The 23,097-nt window shown below is 33.0% G+C and overlaps 1 protein-coding gene and 1 pseudogene across 4 annotated transcripts in view; both read right to left on the bottom strand.

Moving 5' to 3' along the window:
* LOC145255771 (protein unc-93 homolog A-like) overlaps positions 1–23,097 on the bottom strand; it is a 207,625-nt gene that overhangs the window by 24,670 nt on the left and 159,858 nt on the right. For all 4 annotated transcript variants that reach the window (XM_080114433.1, XM_080114435.1, XM_080114434.1 and 1 more), the window contains 3 exons: positions 16,831–17,132; positions 11,793–12,849; positions 4,359–4,494 (listed from right to left, as the gene is read on the bottom strand). In XM_080114433.1, the coding sequence (XP_079970559.1) occupies positions 4,359–4,494; positions 11,793–12,849; positions 16,831–17,132 (1,495 nt within the window). The remainder of the gene's footprint in view (positions 1–4,358; positions 4,495–11,792; positions 12,850–16,830; positions 17,133–23,097) is intronic.
* On the bottom strand, positions 11,408–11,523 carry LOC145255933 (U2 spliceosomal RNA; annotated as a pseudogene).

The following is a 23,097-nucleotide window of genomic DNA, read 5'->3' as shown; positions in this document are numbered from 1 at the left end:
ACAAACCTCTTTCTACATATATTTATGTATGCGTGTATATATTTGTTTAAAAAAAATTGCCTACCAAACTCCTCTGTCAGTTTTTGGTCTATAGGCAGAAAACTTAATATATAGAGTATTTGATTTTCACAACGTTTTGGTCGATATAACCTCCGACCTTCTTCAGATGTATCTTATCGAACTTAATATATAGAGTATTTGAATCCATTCGAAACTTTATATTTGGATTTTACCCGTGGAAAATCGGTGCAAAAGTGTGAAAATTAAAAAAAAAAAAAATGGAATTTGCATGCGTAACGTAAAAGCTATTGGTTCATGACGTTTCTGAATTTTTGAGATGATGATTGGTTATTTGTATAATTATTCGTCGGACTACTGTTCTCATCTTGAGTGTGATTTTCACAACGTTTTGGTCGATATAACCTCCGACCTTCTTCAGATGTATCTTATCGAACTCGAGAATGTTTCTGTCGGGATATCCTCAGTGTGGGCAACCAAAAAAATACATTTGCAAATTACTTAGGACCTCTATCCAGTCATGGCTGACGGAATAAGAGAACACTACCTCAGTGAATAAATAAAGAGTTCCGCTCGACAAGACACACCTGAAGAAGGTCGGAGGTTATATTGGCCGAAACGTTGTGAAAATCACTCTCAAGATGAGAACAGTAATCCGATGAATAATTATACAAACTATTGGTTCCTGTTTTAATTTTTAGCCTTGTAGCAAACATGTCTTCATAGCTCAGGAATTAACATCAAAGGAAAAAGTAAATCGTAAGTAAACGTTTTGGTTTCGATTCTCAGTGGTGGCGCACAAGTCATTTTTTTTAAAACTTTTTAAATCAGTACAATATATATTGGGTCCAATATAATATAATAAATAATATGCATTAATCAAAATATCATATTTAAGCGTATTTTATTAAACTGATAAAAAAGTAGTAAATAAATAAACATGTGTAAGTTAAAATAATCTTTAACTGTAAACAATAAAAATAATAAATAAATAAAATAATAACGAATAAACATAAGTAAATTAAAATAATAAAGTAAAAATAATAAAAAATAATAACTAAAAATAATAAATAAAAATAATAAATAAAAATAAAAAATAGAAATAATAAAGTAATAAAAATATTAAATAAATAAAAAATAAATAAAAATAATAAATAAATAAAAATAATAAATAAAAATAATAAATAAAAATAATAAATAAATAAAAATAATAAATAAAAATAAAAAATAGAAATAATAAAGTAATAAAAATAATAAATAAATAAAAAATAAATAAAAATAATAAATAAATAAAAATAATAAATAAAAATAATAAATAAAAATAATACATAAAAATAATACATAAAAATAAAAAATAGAAATAATAAAGTAATAAAAGTAATAAATAAATAAAAAATAAATAAAAATAATAAATAAATAAAAATAATAAATAAAAATAATAAATAAAAATAATAAATAAAAATAATACATAAAAATAATACATAAAAATAAAAAATAGAAATAATAAAGTAATAAAAGTAATAAATAAATAAAAAATAAATAAAAATAATAAATAAATAAAAATAATAAATAAAATTAATAAATAAAAATAATAAATAAAAATAATAAATAAATAAAAATAATAAATAAAAATAATAAATAAAAATAAAAAATAGAAATAATAAAGTAATAAAAATAATAAATAAATAAAAATAAATAAAAATAATAAATAAATAAAAATAATAAATAAAAATAATAAAAATAATAAATAAAAATAATAAATAAAAAAAATAATAAATAAAAATAAAAAATAGAAATAATAAAGTAATAAAAATAATAAATAAATAAAAAATAAATAAAAATAAAAATTATAAATAAAATTAATAAATAAAATTAATAAATAAAAATAATAAATAAATAAAAATAATAAATAAAAATAAAAATAGAAATAATAAAGTAATAAAAATAATAAATAAATAAAATAATAACGAATAAATGGCTAGATCCTAATAACCCCTTCAAACAAAGTCGACTAATTTAAACATTTCTACAATTAATTTTTCATGAATAAATGCATGCTTCTGAAATCGGCTATTATTTTTGTATCGATCTAATGAAACGGATAAAAAATTTAATAAAATTTCTATGAAAAACATATTGAAATAAAATGAATAAAATATTTTGCAGATGAATGCAATTCCACGACCTATATGTAACAAAGTTGTTTTTCTTCCTTTTTAAATGAATAGATAAAGGGGTTTTAATATGAATATCAATGCACACACATACAAAAAAAAGAAAAATTTATCAGACCATGTATATATATATATTGTTAAAAAACATATTCATAGAAGAAATCTTATTTGTTTTTTTTTATATTTTGTTGGTATATAAAGGTACACATCCGATGTTGTTGAGGATTGCCTTAAAGTCTGAATCGATATGGGTTGCGTCGTAAGCGCGAATTTTGAACTTGGTCACATCTTTTAAAACATTATTTCACAGGTTTAATTTGAAACTTTAGAAAACCAGATGTTTATATATATATATATATATATATATATATATATATATATATATATATATATATGTATATATATATACACTAGCATTTCAGCCCGGCGGTTTGGAGGTGTATGTTGAGCAAAAAAAAAAAAAAAAAAAAGTGGTAGTAGGAAGGCAGGCTTGAACCCGTACCATGAAGGAGGAAAAGTTACGACCATCGCACAACCGGGAGTGACGTAGGTTTAAATTAAGGCTAGACAATCGAAAAGAGGTGATGACTTTCGAAAATATCGGCGAAAAAAGCGACCCCTCCCTGTAGAAAAGTGTTCACTTGAGCGTAAAGCAATTAATGTTTTTGCCAATTTTTCGGTATTTGTCGTCTGAAAGGTCGAACTTCAAAACGATACTGATCTTGTGAAAATCTGTCGCCTCTGTCGAAAGTTTTAGGCAGATATAAAAACATACATACATTTATATATTGATAGCTCAAATTTTCGACCCAAACCGTTTAAAAAAGCTTGCCCTATCTCTGAATATTCTTTATGTAAAATTTCAAATGTTTAGACCAGAAATTGTTTGAGTAATTTGGTAGAGACCGCAGAGGTAAAATATTTTAAAACTTTGACCCCTATTATCACCCCTTAACATTTATTGTTTTGGGCTCAAATCAAGTTATTAAGTTAGATCCATGTCCAAGGAACCTGTATCTAAAATTTCCATTGTTTATACCCAAAATTGGCGGAGGGGTTTGGTAGAGTTTTCGAATGTCAAATCGTTGAACTTTGACTCCTTAAAAGCCAAGTTTCTGGCTGAAAACCGATCACATAGATTTTCCCAACTTTCAGTAACCTGTATATCAAATTTCGAGTGTGTAGACTGAAGATTGACAGAGTTATTGCGTAGCGAAATGTATACAGACAGCCACACACACACACACACACACACACACACACACACACAGACACTTTCACAGATATACTACCATTTCAGTCCGGCGTTGCCCGGGTGTTTGGAGGTATATGTTGAGCAAAAAAAAAAAAATAAATAAATAAAAAATAACCCCCAAAAACGGTAATTTTTTTTAACTTTGACCCCTATTATGACCCCTTAACATTTATGGTTTTGAGCTCAAATCAAGTTATTAAATTAGATCCATGTCCAAGGAACCTATATCTAAAAGTTTAAGTGTTTACACCCAAAATTGTCGGAGGAGTTTGGTAGAGTTCTCAAAGGTCAAATCGTTGAAACCCTTAACAGCCAAATTTCTGGCTGAAAACCGATCACAAAGATTTTCCCAAATTTTAGTATCCTGTATATCAAATTTCGAGTCTGTAGACTAAAAATTGACAGAGTTATTGCATAGGGAAATGTACACAGACACACACACACTCACACGTTCACTTATATATATATATATATATATATATATATATATATATAATTGAATGATTAAATTTATTTTCCCATTTTTCTCATAAGTTTTTGTTAAACAACATATTCATTTAAAAAGATTTAGTGTGTATTTTGTCTTTTAATTTTGTTGGAGAGAGAGAGAGAGAGAGAGAGAGAGAGAGAGAGAGAGAGAGAGAGAGAGAGAGAGAGAGAAATAATAAAAAAGATAGGGTAGAAGAAGCCAAGAAAAAAACAAAAGTAAATTCCAGACGATGATAATAAATTATACACGCCGACAATGAAGGAGAGTGCAATTGAACCATGATATTTGACTTTTGGAGGAGAGTACAGACAGGCGTAGTAACATTTTAATTAAGGAGAAACTGTAAATAAAACAATTACATTAGCATTAAAAATGATTATAAAAAAAACAGTATTAATGTCTGATTTTATATTTGATTTACCTGTAATGAAAATGGGGGTTCTTCCTGTTACTGGAACAATGTAACCGGAAGAAAATGATCCAATCGCCGCACATATTCCAAAACAGGTCATTAGATAACCAATAACGTCGATACCCAGATAACACGACATGAACGCCTACAAACGAACGAAAGAAAATCAATTATATTTATTCTAAATATATAAAATTGTGCACAGATAGCGATTACAAGTGCAGGTCAAAGAGACACGAAGTTTAGACAAATAAACGTGTTCCCACGAAAGATAAACAGTGAGGTTAAAGAGGTCAATGTAGAATAAACAAAAGAGACGCCACGACATAACGCCATAGATATCGAGATTGCCAAAGAAACGTAGAGGGTGAAATCCGTTTGTCTATGGGAGTCGCGCTGAACACATCGCCAATAATGTTGTGTGAACTGAAAAGAAAACTTTGACAATCGCCAAGACCGAAGTGTGCTTCTAAAGATTTCTGTCCACCCATATAGTTTTAATAAGGTGGTTTACTTATTAGGTAATCAAATAATAGAATACTAATCACACACACACACACACACACACACACACACACACACACACACACACATAATTATTGCTATAACTATTTTTTTTTAAATACCTACAGACACCAGTGTTTCATCCTTTCAGGAATCATCAGTGCAGGGTGTCACGATCACCGCCGGTCGGGAGATTCGAACCTGGGAACGAAGCCATATCTGACTGCATTAGCAAGGAACAAATCCACACGACCACTGTTAACCGCGAGACAACAGTTGGAATTTAAACATTTATTTTTAAATTTCAAGACAGTAATAGTGATCTAATGATTATGACATCATGATCTGCGCACGAAAGCTTAAGTGATTATCTTTAAACTTCAACTTAGAGTGCTCAACAATAAGAACCGAGTTCGTAAAGGGGATGACATAATTATTTACTATAATTTTTTTTAATACATATGTGTGTGTGTGAGTGTGTGTGTGAGTGTGCGCGTGTGTGTGCGTGTGTGTGCGCGCGCGTGTATTTCGTAGCCTATAAAAGACTGATTTTTAAATCTCGGTTGTTCGAATTGAGTTGTCTCAATTAAATATGGCAAATTAAGACACACCGTTCTCTCTCCATCATAAAAAGTTGACTTTCGGTGCTTATATCGATTTGCACTTATTTAGGCAAACAAAAATATAGAAAAACATTTACTGGTCATAGCATGAATATGTCATGTAGTTTTTTTTATTAAGAAAATCAAATTTTAGGATTTTTAACGATTAAGTATTTTTAGCAAACATTATGAACCTTGTTGTAATTTAAGTAGGGGGAGGGGTTACCAGGGATGAATTTCAAATTCAATCAAATACGGTGACTGATTTCTCTTAGTAAGTCATAAAATTTTATTTTCTTAAATAATAATGAAAAACTTGATCAAATTACCCAACTTTTGGAATACGCCATCTTCGTTCTGTGACGAATACATCCATCATAAAGACATTTCTGCATTTTTTCCCCTAAAATTTTCATCATAAGTAAATATAAGTAAGCACCTTATTTTCTTAGTTTAAAAAAAAATAGCTATATAGAGAATAATCATCGATGAACAGAAATCAGAAGCTCATTGTATTAACGCTGGCACAACCCAGGTTTCATCTTGGACCAAACTCTCTTCATCAATACTCTCCAGCCATATTCTTAGATAATTCGGAAACATTTACGCAGACGAGACTGCCGTCTATGACAACATTTCAAAGGCCAGCAATTACTAAGATCTTTCCGATTCTCTCTCTTCTGACCATGAGTATGTGGTGCAATGGAGGAAAAAGTGGCTGGTTATTTTATTGCATCTAAAAACCGAGTTTTTCTCTTTCCATCACAAACGTCGCTTTAATTAGCTTCATTACAACATGCTTTAATTAGCTTCTGGATCTGACTTTCACTCATGGTCTGAAATAGAACATAGACAAAGTTCGTTGCTAATGAGAAAATGGTTGCCTCATTCTACCGTTTCAGTAGGTATCTCACTCCAGATGCCATCCTGTATAAAAGCAAAATACGTCCTATGATGGAGTACTCTCGCCACATCTGAGGAGGAGCAGCTCAGAGCACCTTTCCTGCCTGGACAGAGTACAGAAACGACTTCGAAATCTAGTGGATAATGCTCTTTTCTCCTCTTTGCAACCTCTTTCTCATAGAAGAGACGTTGCGAGTCTATCGCTGCTCTGGTGTCATTTTCATGGTAGCTGCTCGAGTGGACTTCATTCTATGGTTTCCTTGTAAGTCATTCGTGGCAAACGTCCGCCTAGCTACAACCACTATCAGCAACTTCCCATATTGTCATCTTCTTCTTCTCTCTCTCTCTCACTCTCTCTCTGTATATAAAACTAAGCGAAAATTCCATGAATAGTTTTTCTTTCTTGCATGTGGAACACAATATCGCAGAGCTAATTCCCAGCTGACTATAACATGGTCGTTGGAAGTCCAACGTAAACAAGTTCTTGATGAGCCGCCTTCGAAAATAAATTTATTCATTTTTCACCCTCACTGAAAGTCACAGTACCCATTAATACTTATCTTTGAGTGGCTTCCAGGCGTTGATAAGTTGTGACTACATCGTATAAAGATGTTATTTCTCTGCAATCAAGTTAAAACAACAACTCACGGCGAACATGTTAATCTTAAGCTCTTAAACTAGTATAATGCTTACCTCAGGACTAATATAAATAATTAAAATAATGTTAAAAATAATAATACTAACCACCATTACAACAACAACAACAACAAAACAAATTTCGTCGTCGTTGTCGTCGTCGTTTTTGTTATTTTTTTTGTTTTGTCGCTTTTTTTGTTGTTGTTGTTTTTGTTTTTTTGTTGCTGTTTTTTTGTCGTTTTTGTTTTTGTTGTTGTTGTTTTTTTGTCGTTTTGTTTTTGTTGTTCTCGCTCTTTTTTTTTGGTATTATTATACAAACACCGTGACAGCGTTAGGGTTAGGGTTAGGGTTAGGGTTAGGGTTTAGGGTTAGGGTTTAGGGTTAGGGTTAGGGTTAGGGTTAATTCGCTGTCACGGTGTTTGTATAAATTTACCCTTTTTTTGTCGTCGTTTTTGCTTTTGTTGTTATTGTAATTTTTGTTGTTGTCGCTTTGTTTTTATTGTTGTTGTCGTTTTTGTTATCGTGTTGTTGTTGTTGTTCTTGTTCTAGTGGTTATTATTATTGTTAACATTATTTTAATTCTTTATACTAGTCCCGAGGCAATCGTTTTACTAGTTAAATATAGTAGTAGATATACAAGTTGCATCGTTTGTTTACAAATTAAGCTGAAATTAATAGTAATAATAATAACTAGCGGGACCTGTGGAAATTCCACAGCAGCATTTTTCCTATGCAATATATTGTTGCTGGGCATGCTGTGAGCGTTATATTCAGCGCGAATGAAGGCACAATCAATCATATTTTAGTTTTTTTTTATTAAAACTGTACTGCCCCCTTACTAAAATAATAACTTTGATATATTTCATGAGCTGATTATTTCATTACAAAAACACCGGTCAATTAACTCATATTTTATCATTTTTCATAATTATTGAATATGTTACTATGTTCGACAATAATTTTGCATAATTTCAACCCACGTTATCGCTTCTCCCTTTACTAAAATATTAAATTTGATATATTGTATCGACTGATTATTTTATAAAAAAACAACTATTAGTTAACTCATATTTCATCATTTTTATTTTTAATAATTCTTGGATATGGTACTAATTTTGACAATAATTTTTCATCATTTAAACTCACCATATCACACACCTTACTAAAATAATAACTTTGATATATTTTCTAGGCTGATTATTTCATTACAAACACATACATCAATCAACTCACATTTCATCATTTTTCGTAATTCTTGGATATGTTACTAATTTCGACAATATTTTTTTATAATTTAAACCAACGTTGTCGCCCAACATTACTAAAATAATAACTTTGATACATTTGCTGGGCTGATTATTTCATTACACACACACACACACACACACACACACACACACACACACACACACACTAATCAATTAACCTCAATTTCATCATTTTTCATAATTCTTGAGTGTGTTACTAATTTCGACAATCATTTTTCATAATTTATACCCACATTATCGCACTCTCTTAATAAAATAATAACTTTGAAATATTGTCTGGGCTTATTATTTTATTACAAACACACTAATGCATGAAATCACATTTAATCATTTTTCATAATTCTTGGATATATTACTTATTTCGACAATCATTTTTCATAATTTTAACCCACATTTTCGCCTTTCCCTCTTTACTAAATAACTTTGATATATTGTCTAGGCTGATTATTTCCTTACAAACACACCAATCAATTAACTAATATTTCACCATTTTTCGTAATTCTTGGATATGTTACTAATTTCAACAATAATTTTTCATAATTTAAGCTCTCCTTATCTTCTTCCCCTTTACTTATATAATAATTTTGATATATTGTCTAGGCTGATTATTTTATTATAAACACACCAATCAATTAAATCACATTTCGTCATTTTTCGTAATTATTGGATATCTTACTAATTTCGACAATAATTTTTTTATAATTTAAACCATTCTCGTCGCCCTCTCTTTCTAAAAAAAATACTTTGATATATTTTCTGGGCTGATTATTTCATAAAAAACATAACTATCAATTAACTCACACTTCATCATTTTTCTTAATTCTTTGATATGTTACACATTTCGACAATTATTTTTAATATTTTTAACCCACATTATCAACCACCCACTACAAACATAATAACTTTGATATATTATCTGGGATGATTATTTAATTTCAAAAACACCAAACAATAAACTAACACGTCGTCATTATTCATAATTCTTGGATATGTTACTTATGTCGACAATCATTTTTCATCATTTTAACCCACATCATCGCCCCACTTACTCAAATAATATCTTTGATATATTGTCTGGTCTGATTATTTCATTGAAAACACACTAATGCATTAAATAAAATATTATCATTTTTCATAATTCTTGGATATGTTACTAATTTTGACAATTATATTTCATAATTTAAACCACCCTTATCGCCCTCTCTTACTTACATAATTACTTTGATATATTTCCTGGGCTGATTATTTTATTATAAACACACACGCGATTAACTCATATTTAATCTTTGTTCATAATTCTGGATATGTTACTAATTTCAACAATATTTGTTATAATTAAAAACCCACATTATGCCTCTCACTCCTACTTATATAATATATTTGATATATTATCTGGGCTTATTATATCATTACACACACACAAATCAAGTAACGCATATTTCATCAGTTTTCATAATTCTTGGATATGTTACTAATTTCGACAATAACTTTCATAACATTAACCCACTATGTCGCCCCCCCTTACTTAAATAATAACTTTGATATATTGCTTGGGATGATTATTTCATTACAAACAAATAAATGCTGGGTATTCTCATAGTATATATGTTTCACCTATTTTATCCAATCCCGGGTGTCGCCGCATATTCTGCTAATATATATCGTTCACCGATCTAATTCGATCACGGGCGACGCTGGGTATTTTGCTACTATATGTTTTCCATCTATCTCATTCAATACTGGGCGACGCTTTCTGATAGTATATATTTGCACATTTCATTCAATCACTGGATTGACTTCATGTCCGCCACCCCACTGTTGAAAATATACATTAAATAAAGTAATGGTTTAATCGTAAACTGTTTCAGCCATTTCTGGGACTGACTTTATATCCCCAACACACTGCTAAACATATACATGAAATAATGTAATGTCTAAATATTAAACTGTTTCGGCCATTTCCGGGACCGACTTTATACCCCAAACCAACTGCTAAAAATATACATGAAATAATGTAATGTCTAAATAGTAAACTGTTTCAGCCATTTCCGGGACCTACTGTATATCCCCCAACACACTGCTAAAAATATACATGAAATAATGTAATGTCTAAATAGTAAACTGTTTCAGCCATTTTCGGGACTGACTTTATATCCCAAACCCCCTGTTAAAAATATAAATGAAATAAAGTAATGTATAAATCGTAAACTATTTCAGCCATTTCCGGGACTGACTTATAATCCCAACCCACTGTTGAAAATATAGATGAAATAAAGTAATGTATAAATCGTAAACTTTTTCAGCCACTTCCGGGACCGACTTCTTAGCTCCCATCCTACTGTTAAAAATATACATGAAATAAAATAATGTCCAAGATGCAAATGGTTGCAGCCATTTCCGGAACCGACTTCATATTTCTCACCCCAATGTTAAAAATATACATTAAATAAAGCAATGTGTAATGCGTAAACGGGTCCACCCATTTTCGGGACTGATTTAATATCCCCCACCCCACTGTTAAAATATACATGAAATAAAGTAATGTTTAAATCATAAACGGTTTGAGTAATTTCCGGGACTGACTTCATATCCCGTACCCCACTGCTTAAAATATACTTGATATAAAGTAATGTTTAAATCATAAACTGTTTCAGCAGCTTTTCTAAAGTAATACATAAAAACATTAACACGGTTAGAGATTAGGTAACCGTTGCTTCAACATGAATGTCTGAGTGTACTATCAGTTTCAGCATTCCAGTGACTTAAATCCCCCTATTTTTTGGTCTTGGTTAATGGAGGAGAAATCCTTCATTACTGATACAATTCTTATTTTTGTTATTGACCAGAGAGCCCCTTTTGGGGAGCTGGTTTCCCCCATAATTTTTAACCGACCTCATGTCCAATTCCGCCCTTGTGGGGAGGCAAGTAAACAAACAAAAAAAAAATAATCAGAACGGATATTTTTCAGGGCATTTTATAATTAATCAGGAGTAACACTTCCTGGGCATTTTGTAATTAAATTAGAAATAACTTTTTCCAGTTACTTTTTTAATATTAAAACTTTGTTACATTAAACATAGTACCTATTCACAATGCCTCCCCACGGGACAGATTTAGACACCAGGGTCGTTTTTTTAACGTGGAGAAAAATTGTCTTAGTCGTAAAGGATTTCTCTTCCACTGAGAGAGAAGAAATCGAAATGTAGCACATGAAGAACAGATACTACACTTTGATCTTAGCCAAAAGGCTAAGAAAGACAAATCATTTTTATTAGCTTTGCCTCAACAACGACACCAATTTTTTTTTTAATATCTCAATTTCTTTTTCAAGGGTGACAAGGTTTATTTGGAATATTCCACTTTCCTTTTTTAGGAATGCACAGCATGATAACGGACGGAACGATAAGCGTAATAATATAATGATAATAATAAAACGGCGCAAAAACATTTTTTTAGTCAAGTGGATTTTTTGGAGTATTTTATTATGGGTGCCTTTTATATAAGAGACATAAAGTTGTAGCCATACATACCTTGGTGACATCAGCGGAAATAAATGAGATGAGAACCCCGCAATAGGCGATTAAAGGGGTGAGGAGCAGCCATTTTGGATCCGTCCACAATCTGAGCACAGCTATCAGGTCAGACGTGAACGAATCCTCGTCGTGTTCGACTTTACGTGTTAGGTAAACAGCGTCCATGAAGAAAGCGATGAGCAAGACGGAGAGGATGAGGCAGATAGAAAAGATGCCCGTCAACAGGAAACGCATCCCCGGCGAGATATCGAAACTGCTGAGATTTTTCCACGCGTAATGGCAGAAATTGGGGCCACAAATGTCCTCCTGCAGCGGGATGAAGAGCTCGTTCTCTTGAATCGGGGGGAAAGACACAGATGTGCTCGCTAGAGATGTGAACGATGATGATGATGATGATGACGACGACGATGATGATAATGATGAACTGTTTAAAAGAAGCATTGATATGTTTTCCCGCGCGAAAGTTGACCGTAGAAGATGATATGACTCGTTACTGACCAAAGTGTTGTTTAGATTAGGCTTGAACGTAGAGTTTTGGCTCAGCATTGGGGCCAGCTCCATCATAAGGGAGGTTACAAGTGAACCTATGACACGGGCAATGGCGTCGAACAGAAAGAGTATTCCAAAATATTTACTCGAAATCGCTTCAATCGTTTTGTTATAGATTTGCGCGGCGACCTTGGATATGTGCGTCATGTAGGTGCCAAGCGCCGTCCACATGGCAGCTTGGCTGATCCCGGCGATGGCCGAAGCCGGGATCAAGGTGTAGAAGGACGGAAAAGCGTTTGCTGCGGAGTAGGCGACATGAAACAAAATGGCGATGATGAGAGTGAACTTGGGACCGAATCTATGGACAATAGCCGTCGTGAAGATACAGCCAAAGACGAAACCGCCATAAATGCAGGCCAAAGACGTGAGGCCTAGTCCTTTTTCATGATTCATGCTACTCTGGAGGTTTCGAAGCGATATATAAGCCACGCTAAACAGCATGTAACCCACGCAGACAACTATCAAGTTCCTGAACGGGTGCAATGCGTTGGAGTATGTTTCGCACCTGGAAAAAAAAAATAAAATATAGGTTAGAGGTTTTTAAAGAGAAATCGCTTCAGACAAGGCATAAAGCCACCTCGTGTAAGGAGCTAAAAACATACCACTTCAAGATAAAACAAAAAACAAAAAAACAACTAGTCAACGATGTTATATAAATAGATTCTAACAAAGGAAAAGGTAACCGTTGGTTGTTTGTAAACATGTCAAATAGCAGACATGGTCGAATAAAAATATATTTACAAAACTTTTGAAGATTTAAAAGAAATAATATATATTTACAAAACATTTTTTTAAAGTAAGTAAATAAACGAACGTATTTAAATAAAATATATTTAAATAAATGGGTGTCTTTCTGTTTCGTTTTTTTTTTTTTTTTTTTTTTTGGCGAATGTTTAGCGGAGTTTTGCGACCAAGATTGATTTTTATTTATCGTTTTTTTTTTCTGTGTGCGTTTTTAAGACAATTCAATATTTATTTAATTATTCTTTAAAACGCCCATTTATTCAAATATCTTTTATTTAAATACGTTCGTTTTGTTACTTACTTAAAAAAAAATGTTTTGTAAATATATATTTTTTCTTTTAAATCTTCAAAAGTTTTGTAAATATATTTTTATTCGACCATTCTGCTATTTGACATGTTTACAAACAACCAACGCCATCTGCTTGTGCTAATGTCAAGGTCGAATCATTGGTGTCACTTGAAATGTGCGCCGGTCGTCGCCAGGCGTCGTCTTCTGGTACAGAATATCTATTCTTTACGTGATCCGATAGATAGACTAGAATTGTTCATCTGTGACTATATGTATTTTTAGAATGACCAAATTTGGCATAGAAAACGAAAATACAAGATAATACAAAAATACAAAAAGAAACACATTACTTTCAGAGTTAAGAGTCAATTGCCTTTAACAATCTCTACTAAAAGACACCTTGTGTGTGTATGTGTGTGTGGTAGAGAGACAGACAGACAGAATTTCCTATAGGCTCTGAAACAGCTGGGCCAATTTTTATGAAATTTGACACAAATATACTTTATGTGTCTGGGAGTGTTCTTAGATAAGTTTTGTGTCGCAATGCCTCTGATAAGTATCGAAAATCGTTGATCGATAACCGAAAAATCCGATTACAGAAGGAACAGACCGTTTATGAACAAAATTAACACCTTATTAAGTACAACATCACAAGTGCATTTGGGTAGTTTTATTACCGCAGAAGCGCAAAGGCCCGGCGCATAAAATAAACAGTAGATTCTTTGATAATACAGGGGTGCATTCGAAATGAATGGCATTCTTTAGAACACAATAGAACCATGATACTTGACTTTTGTATTTTAAACTTAAATTAAAACTGTTATATAAAATATTGTTTATAAAATCAACTTTAGATTCTTTCATAAGACAGCAGCGCGTTCGAAATGAATGTCCTGTTTAGGGCACACTTGAACCATGATACTTGACTTTTAGATTTTAAACTTTAATTCAAGCCATTATATAAAACAATCATAAAATTAACAGTAGGTTCTCCACAGTGCAATGTAGACTACAATATATTATAAACTAAAGTCACTGCGAGAAGGAATGTGAAGTTTTCTCCTGCTGCATTGCAGTGGGTCCTAACTAGAGCAGGCTTTATAGATTTGATTGAAAAATAAGGGATTTCACAGATTTCGATGACAATAAAAGTATAGTGTGGAACATTCATTCAATCCCAGGCAATGTCGGGTCTCCCTGCTAGTATGTATAATCCAAACACTACCATGTTTGAATGGCAGTTTTAGTCATTTAGAACTGCTTTAAAGCTTCACCGTTCACTCATTTTTTCGAACAAATTTCGAACAATTATTACAGTCTATAGATCACCTCAGCTATATTGTTAAAAAAATTATTTTTTTCGTTCGGGAAAACAAAAGTTATAATGAATTTACTGATGTTCAAAATCGTAAAAATATGTAAAGAGGTTAGCAACGCTTTTTATGATTGGTTTCCATAGCAATCACATCGCTTTGGCGACTACTGTTGCTACCGATTCACCGCTCTCGCAAAAAGAGAAGTAACAAGTGAAACAGAGATAATGAAAGAATGAAAGGGAGATAATTGGGGGGACTTTATTGAAAACAAACGAGTGCCGTACATTGTTATTACATATGTGTGTGTTATGTTTATGGGGGAGGGAATAAGACTGAAATTAAACAAAGTACAAGTGAATTTACTAGAAGCCTGGAAAAATCATGGACTACAATAGAAAAATGCGAGCTTGAAAAATAATATGGTTAAGCTTAAACATGGAAAAGTAAAGGACGAGTTGTTAAAACTGGGAAAGAAAGGAAAGATATTCTAGTAAAAAATATAATAAATTCATAGCTTAAAATATTGCAGCATTATATAATAAATTCTTAATGCTGCAATATTTTAAGCTATAAATGATATATATATATATAATTCTTGACAGTATCTGTTTCGTAACACAAAATCACTTAATTATTATATCAATCAGTGAATCTATTTTGCCCTTAACTCATCAGAAAAAATAGCAACTATCAATCCATCAAAAGGAGATAAAGTGCGTTTTGACATAATTAAAAATTCACTGATTGATATAATAATTAAGTGATTGATTTTGCGTTACGAAACAGATACTGTCAATAATTTAAATGTCAACTGAATTAAAGGAATAAAATTGTAAGATGGTCAACATCATAAACTTTGGAATATAGACTTTTGTCATTCATTCATTATATTGCCCTGTAATTACATTGAGGTTCTTAAATGAGAATTGGTATATATTATAAGTAGGGTTATGACAGCAGCATAATCTTATCATTGTTTTGACTCTCGAGTATATATCCGACAGAGTTAGACACAGTTGATTTACCGAGAACCACATCACTCAATATAAAAGCATATAAAATATCAACAGATACACACTTGAGAGTCAAAACAATGAAAAGAATATGCTGTTATCATAGTCCTAATTATAAGAAAATAAAGTATATTTCCACAGATATATGTGTGTGTGAGTGTGAGCGTGTGCGTGTGTGTGTGTGTGCGCGCGCGCGAGCTCTTAATCTCATTGGCAGTCTGCCTTGTTAAAATGAATAGGAATAATAAAAATAAAATCACTGCAATAGATTTTCCCTTCTAATTCATAGAACTGCGATTATCAGAACACAAGATTGACAGAATACGATTATCGAACACGATTTATTCCGCAAAAGTTAAAAAATAATGCGAAAAAAAAAGAAAAAATGAAAAAAGAAAAAGATCACGTAGGAATAATCGCTCGATCTGATAACAAAAAAAGTTCAAGTGGTTAATAAAATTCGATAAATACACTTTTTTTATTTTCTATTTCGCCATCCTCCTCCTCCTCCTCCTCCTCCTCCTCCTCCTCTTTCTCATTCTTTCGTTCCATTCACTTAAACTTTAATTCTTATTTTATTCTTCTTTTCTTTCGTTTCTCTGTAAACTAGCTTTTATACTACGCATTCGTTTATAAGTTTATGGGTAGCATTTGTGACACAAAGGATTATCGCGTTCGAAGAGTTGATGGTCAATATTTATCTCACTTTCATGGCCAAATGATGTAACACAAGAGTCGGAAAGGGGGATTTGAAGAGCCAGCGCCCTATAAAAAGAGCACTTTGGCCTGCAAACATGCATAGCCAGTCCCGTAGGTATTCTCGGTAGAATCGCTTCAGACGATTAGCAACGAACTAACTCCTTCTCAAAGGAAGAAGGCAAGGATTGCGAAAATGGACCACCTAGAACTGCACATAACCAAAGCCACACCCTAGTAGGAGAAACTACCTATCTCAACAATGGTTCACACTCTGTTGGTTTTAGTGCGGAAGAAAATCCTCTGGCTTAGGTTCGAGGGTAATTACTTTTATTTAGTGTTTTCTTGTCCACGTATGTGAAACCAGGCATCAGCATCGCACACATAAATCATTTTATGGATTTTATGGAATTTAAATTCAGACTTACCGAATGTTATCAGCTTCATCTTCCGGTTGTAGAAGTTCGAATCCTAGTGGAAAATGTGGAAGAGACGACGATCGTTTGTTATGTAAGCCGTTGTTATTTTGAAAGCGGTATCGACCGGGTACTCCCAGAAATGGTACCGATCGCCAACCATTGAGCTCGGGATGCCGAATTGTTGAATCGTTCGAACTATCGCCATCCTCGGAAAGAGGATCATAAGTGAGGCTTTTCCGCTCTTCCATTCCACTGCCACCTGACAGGTTCCCGTCACAGCACTGTGACAATCCGCGGGAAGGGCCAGAATTCTGAAAAAGTTAATAATAATAATAATAATAATAATAATAATAATAATAATAATAATCACGAAAAAAATCTGCATATGGCAAAGAAAAAGACACATGAACCGAGAAACGGAATCGCTACAAACAGCTGCACAAAACAATGTGATTAGAGCTAATTACATTAAGGCTAGAACAGTCAATATCCAGGAAAATCGAAAATTTGTGGACAAACTCACATAAACTGTGAACGGTAGTTGTCAGCGATAAATCAATGGTAAGTGACTGTTGCGATAACGCAAAATCACTTGCAATGGTTATCAAAAGAGATGAAGAGTAATGGACTTCTGAGGAAATTTGTCATTCAGATTCGACGGCACATCACCGGTTATTATATGCGGGAACTACTACTACTACTACTACTAGTACTACGAACAATAATACTACTACTACTAATAACAACGAGCTGATAAGTTGTAAATTGCACAGTATTTGAAATTCGTGCAGTAAAATCTGTTTAGTGCATTGATCAATTTTAAGCCACAAATATAAAAAGGGTTCCTTCAGTCTTGACAGACTATAGATACCCACTGTAAGAGTGCCTGCGCGTGTAAATTATTGTGGCAAGAGTTGCTCAATATCCAACCACACCTCTCCTGATGCGACAATGATTGAACACCAGTGGCAAGTGGAGGTTCAGAACAACTGGAAACAATGCCGAGATAAGCGGAAAGGACATACAGCGCCTAGAATTCCCAAATGGTCACCCATCTGGTACTAGCCAGGCTCAAGGTTGCTTAACTTCGGTGATCTGACGAGAACCGGTGTGTCAACGTGATTATGACGCACCACAAATAAGCATTGTGTTAAACATTCGAGTGGGTAGGATGGCTAGTGAATATATTAACTAGTACATATTAATGCTTACGCAGGATGTACTGTAGAGGAAAGGTTAGAAAGGTTCATGGAGTTTACTCTGAACTTACAAGCTATAACAACGTAAATTACATGATATATTATTATTTTTTTATGGAAATCGGTCTAGATAAGGCATTAAGCCACTTGCTGTAAGGAGCATTTTTTATCCATTTATATTTTGTTTTTATTACATAAACCTTTTTTGTATTTTAATCATTGTTGAACTCGAGACGATCAACATCGAAATGTAGATTGATTTTCTGCTGTTTATATAGGTTTACTTAGAAAAGCTCTTCATATGTCTTGAGCTTTTGAAAAAATAGGTTTTTAGAAAAAAATGTTAATTTTTTTGCTCAATATAGTTGAACTTATTCAACGTGCATATATACATATTAAAAATTTTTTTTTTTTAATTCCAGTTTCACCCCAAACAAGGCACAGTGCCACTTTGATGTAGGGAGCTAATATCGGGGGAATAAGTTGCAGGGATACTATGTAAGGAGTTGAGCAACAAGATATCTGTTCACATTACACCTGAACTTCTGCATGTCAGTACAGTTGGTAAAGCGGGAACCCGGAAGGGAGTTCTAAAGTCTAGCAGTTCTGGGGAAGAAACTATTAGAGTAAAAGGTCTTCTTACATCTAGAGATCTCTACTGTGTAGGTGTGGGATTTTGCTGCATGTCGGGTTTGTCGGGGTAAGGGGGTGCAAGGGCTTGTAGTTCGTCGGAGCATTCACCATTAAAATACTTGTAGAACAGGCAGAGGGATGCAGTATTTCGTCGATGGGACAGAGGTTGAAGCCATCTCATTCAACACATTACATCGGGCCTGCCTGGATCTTGGAGTGCTTTCAGCTCTTGCGAAAATGGAAGCACTGGTACTGTTTGGGTTTCTTTTGACTTCCCTACGAATTTTCCGAATATCACGATTTGAAAGGTTTCTCCTAGTCTCCTTATCCTTTCTGGAGTTGGTGTTGGGGTTGTTCACGAATGAAGCCAAGGTTCTTGGATCCCTTTCCAGCTTCGTGGCTAAATCTTTGATGAATAATCTTTCTTCGAATCCAGTAACATTTCTTTGTTTTCGATAATCTTCGATCGCCCGTTTTGTTGTTGTTGATTTTTATTTTTTTGGCATTGTAAGAGAACTGCAATAAAGTGATGGATAGTATAAATTCCTCGATAATAAACTTTGAATATCGCATGAATTTGAATAAAATTTGGGGAAATAACAAACCATAAAGCATTTCTTTCGTGATACAATTTTAATTGTTTTGTGACGTATATTTAGTGAAATATTGATATTTTACTAATCTGCAATAAAGCGACACACACACACACACACACACACACACACACACACACACACACACACACACACACACACACACATATATATATTATATATATAGAAGTGAACGTGTGTGTGTCTGTGTACGTAATAACTCTGTCAATTTTCAGTCTATACTCGAAATTTGATGTACAGGTTACCGACATTTGGGAAAATCTTTGTAATCGGTTTTCGGCCAGACATTAGGCTGTTAAGGGGTCAAAGTTCAACGATTTGACCTTTGTGAACTCTACCAAACTCCTCCGACAGTTTTGGGTCTAAACACTTGAAATTTTAGATATAGGTTCCTTGGACATGGATCTAACTTAATAACTCAATTTGAGCCCAAAACAATAAATGTTAAGGGGTCATAATAGGGGTCAAAGTTAAAAAAAAAAAATAACCGCTTCAATTTCTAGCAAATTACTCAGACCGTTTCTGGTATAAACATTAGAAATTTTACATAAAGGGTATTCAGAGATAGGGCAAGCTTTTTAATCTGTTTTTAATTAGTTTAAGCTTACGTCACTTCCGGTTTAGTGGTGGTCGTAGCAGCAAAGACGTCAGGTTTTTCCCCGTTCTTTTCCTCCTTCGCGATACGGGATCGAGCCTGCCCTCCTACTATTACTTTTTTTTTTTTTTGCTCAACACACACACCTCCAAACACCCGAGCAACGCCGGGCACGCATGCTAGTATATATATATATATATATATATATATATATATATATATATATATATATATATATGTGTGTGTGTGTGTGTGTGTGTATGTGTGTGTGTGCGCGCACACACATACACACACACACACACACATATATATATATATATATAGAACTATTGCTTTTTTATTAAAGAGTGGTAGATTAAAAACAGTTTAGTGTAACACTTTTGTAGTAAAGAAAGGAGAAACGGCTTCTAAGCCGAACGACATTCATAATGTTCTAAATATTAGAGTGGATACGTTGACTAGTGCATATATGAACGATTAGGCAGCAAGTTCTGTAGATAAAAGGTAAGAAAAGTTCAAGGGGTTGACTCTGAACTTAGCTGGAACCTCGCGAATTACACAGTGTTTGAAATTAGCGCACTAAAATACGTTTAGTGCACCACTGAAAAGGCTTGTAATTCGGATCAAACCGAGAATGTGTTAAATGTTCCTATTTACTTGCCTCTCCTCGAGGGCAGAGTTAGACACAAGATCGGGTTTTAATGTGGAGAAAATCCAGCTAGGGGGCAATCTGGATAGGAACAAAAATTTAAAATTGCCTCAGTTTGGAAGGATTTCTCCCCCACTGATCGAGGAATGAAAAGGTGATATGTAGTATTAGAACAGATGCTACACTTTGCTGTAGGTTGGCAAGTAATATTCTGCCCATTCTTACTCATTGTTTTCAATCCTTTCGTGGCGGCGATCATCGGCCTTTCTCTTTATCCTTTAATGTTTTCAAGCCTTGATAAGCAATGACTTATTAGTAAAAAAAAAAACAACAACAAAAAAACAAAAACAAAAAAAAAAACACTAAAAAAGCAATGGATAGAAAAAAAAAATCATCTCACCCAAATGCATAAGCCTGATCATAAACTTAACATCTTTCCATTTCTTGAGCATCTGTAAACCGGATATAAACCGTGTTTATCCTGTTATAGAGTGAAACCACCCTTGAGTTGGTTTTAAATGAGATGCCTCCACGTAGCCATGATGATGAACCAATGATTATTGATGTTATCTTGTCTTCGTTAATTTCCTGATCTTACTTTGGGCCGGTAGCCAAGTGGCCGCCCGTAAGAGTAAGATTAGACGGCCGTTCAAAAGAAGGAGCGGTGCCAGACTACTTTTGTATTTGCCCGGGTGAAGGTTGGGCAAGGCACGTTACGCATGGTTGGAGAGACATAACTTGTGCTTATATCCAATAATGGGCTCTAAATAAAATATCGGTTATAACGGAAGCAAAGCTCAGCTAAGTGATTGACTATAGTCGATGGCGACCCGAAGGCTCTTTTTGCATTAGCTGCTGCACCGAGGTGTAGGAGAAAGCATCACTTTATTCTCAGGATTACTCCACTTGTCTTTGATCCTCCGCTTATAATGCCAAGCATTTAGCAAGGAAGCATCAAGTACTTTTTTTTTTAAGTCTTTGGTCTGATATGATTGAGGATATTTCAGTTTATTAGCGAAAACTCTTACGATTATGCCATGTGGTTAAAGTTGATTGGCAGTTAAATATTCTATAACGATTTTGTAGATGTAAGTATGTGCGTGTGAAAATATTTAACCGATAAACACTTAAGCTACTGCTTACATAACACTAAAATGTATATGAAATAGTAATTATGCACCAAGGATATTTTATGAGTAAAATCGTTGTTTGGATGGATGAATAACGCGTACAGAAACATGCCGGCAAATTAAAATACAAACTGTTCATTTCAACGACATATTGCTATTAGTTTTACGCATGCACAAATTCAATCACAGAAGTCGTTTAATTTTAAACCTTTCTTATTTACCTGTCGGTTTAGCTCAAACGGTAGGGCACGCGTCTGGCGCCCTAAATGTTTTTCTTTTTGTTGATTCTAGCTGATGGAACCTAAGTCATTTTTTTTTTAACTTTTAAAATCTGTACTATATATTAGTTACAATATAATATTCAGTAAGGAATTGGCTCTGTAATAATAAATACGAAATCTGCATGAATTAAAATGTATTAAAGTGTATTTTATGACCCGGCAAGGCTGGGGCCCCCTGCTAGTCTGTAAATAAAATAAATGTCACTTTAAAAATTTATTTATTTAAAATTGTAACAATTAGGTGTGTATCAAAATTACACAAAAAATTAAAATAAGAATCCAAAGTGTAGGTTTTTCAAACCAATCAATGAATTCAATGGAGACAGAATTCGATTTTGGAACAATTCATTTTAAAATAGTAAAAATCAGATTTTTCCCCCGTATAGACACCATTTAATTTTTTTTTAATTACATATTTTATCTTAGGTTTGTAAAAGGTGTTCGTGGAAGCTCATAACAGATGTACAAACGTGAGAAACCGATGACTCCTTCGGGAGAATTAATGCGTTCGCACAGCGCGATGTGCTTTATTTTTTAACGTTTAACACAAAAAAAACTTTGAATAGAAAAACTTTGTTATATCGTTGAAAACATTGTTTCGTATGTTTAATTTGCAAATTGACAAAACCGAATAATGTTATATTAATTTTTATTAAATCATTTTTTTTTCTTTTACTTACGAAATAATATTTCCAAAGATGTAACCAAGTTTTTCTATTCAAAATTCGCGCGAACCATACAACACACATGAACTCAGGCTTTACAAAACCCATCAACAACATCGTAAACCGTTACTCTCTTCACAACTGTCCAACCTCTCGGGTTAATGCCACAACAAAATGAAAATAAAATTGAGTCTACTTCTAATAATCAATTGTTTTAACAACGAAAGTCTCTGAAAAAAAATTAATGATTTAATAATAATAAAAAAAATGATATAACATTATTTGGTTTTCTTATTTTTAAACAAAAAAACTTTTTTCTGGTTTAAATGACCTACACGAATTCATTGAGATTTATCGTCTGCTGACAGCTGATTACTAATTGGCTAATTGTTTTGATATCTTCCGGCTGCTTCCGTAATTATGCCGACACGATGTTAACAGAAATTAGGTTACAATCTAAATAAGTGCGCCTTTTTTTAACCCTAACCACAATATAACCAAAAAGGTGCA

The sequence above is a fragment of the Euprymna scolopes genome, chromosome 31, assembly GCF_053919585.1.
Source record: "Euprymna scolopes isolate OS-2025 chromosome 31, ASM5391958v1, whole genome shotgun sequence".
In the NCBI taxonomy this organism is placed as follows: domain Eukaryota; kingdom Metazoa; phylum Mollusca; class Cephalopoda; order Sepiida; family Sepiolidae; genus Euprymna; species Euprymna scolopes.
The sequence above is the reverse complement of the archived record's forward strand: the minus strand, read 5'-3'. Positions and strand labels throughout refer to the sequence as shown.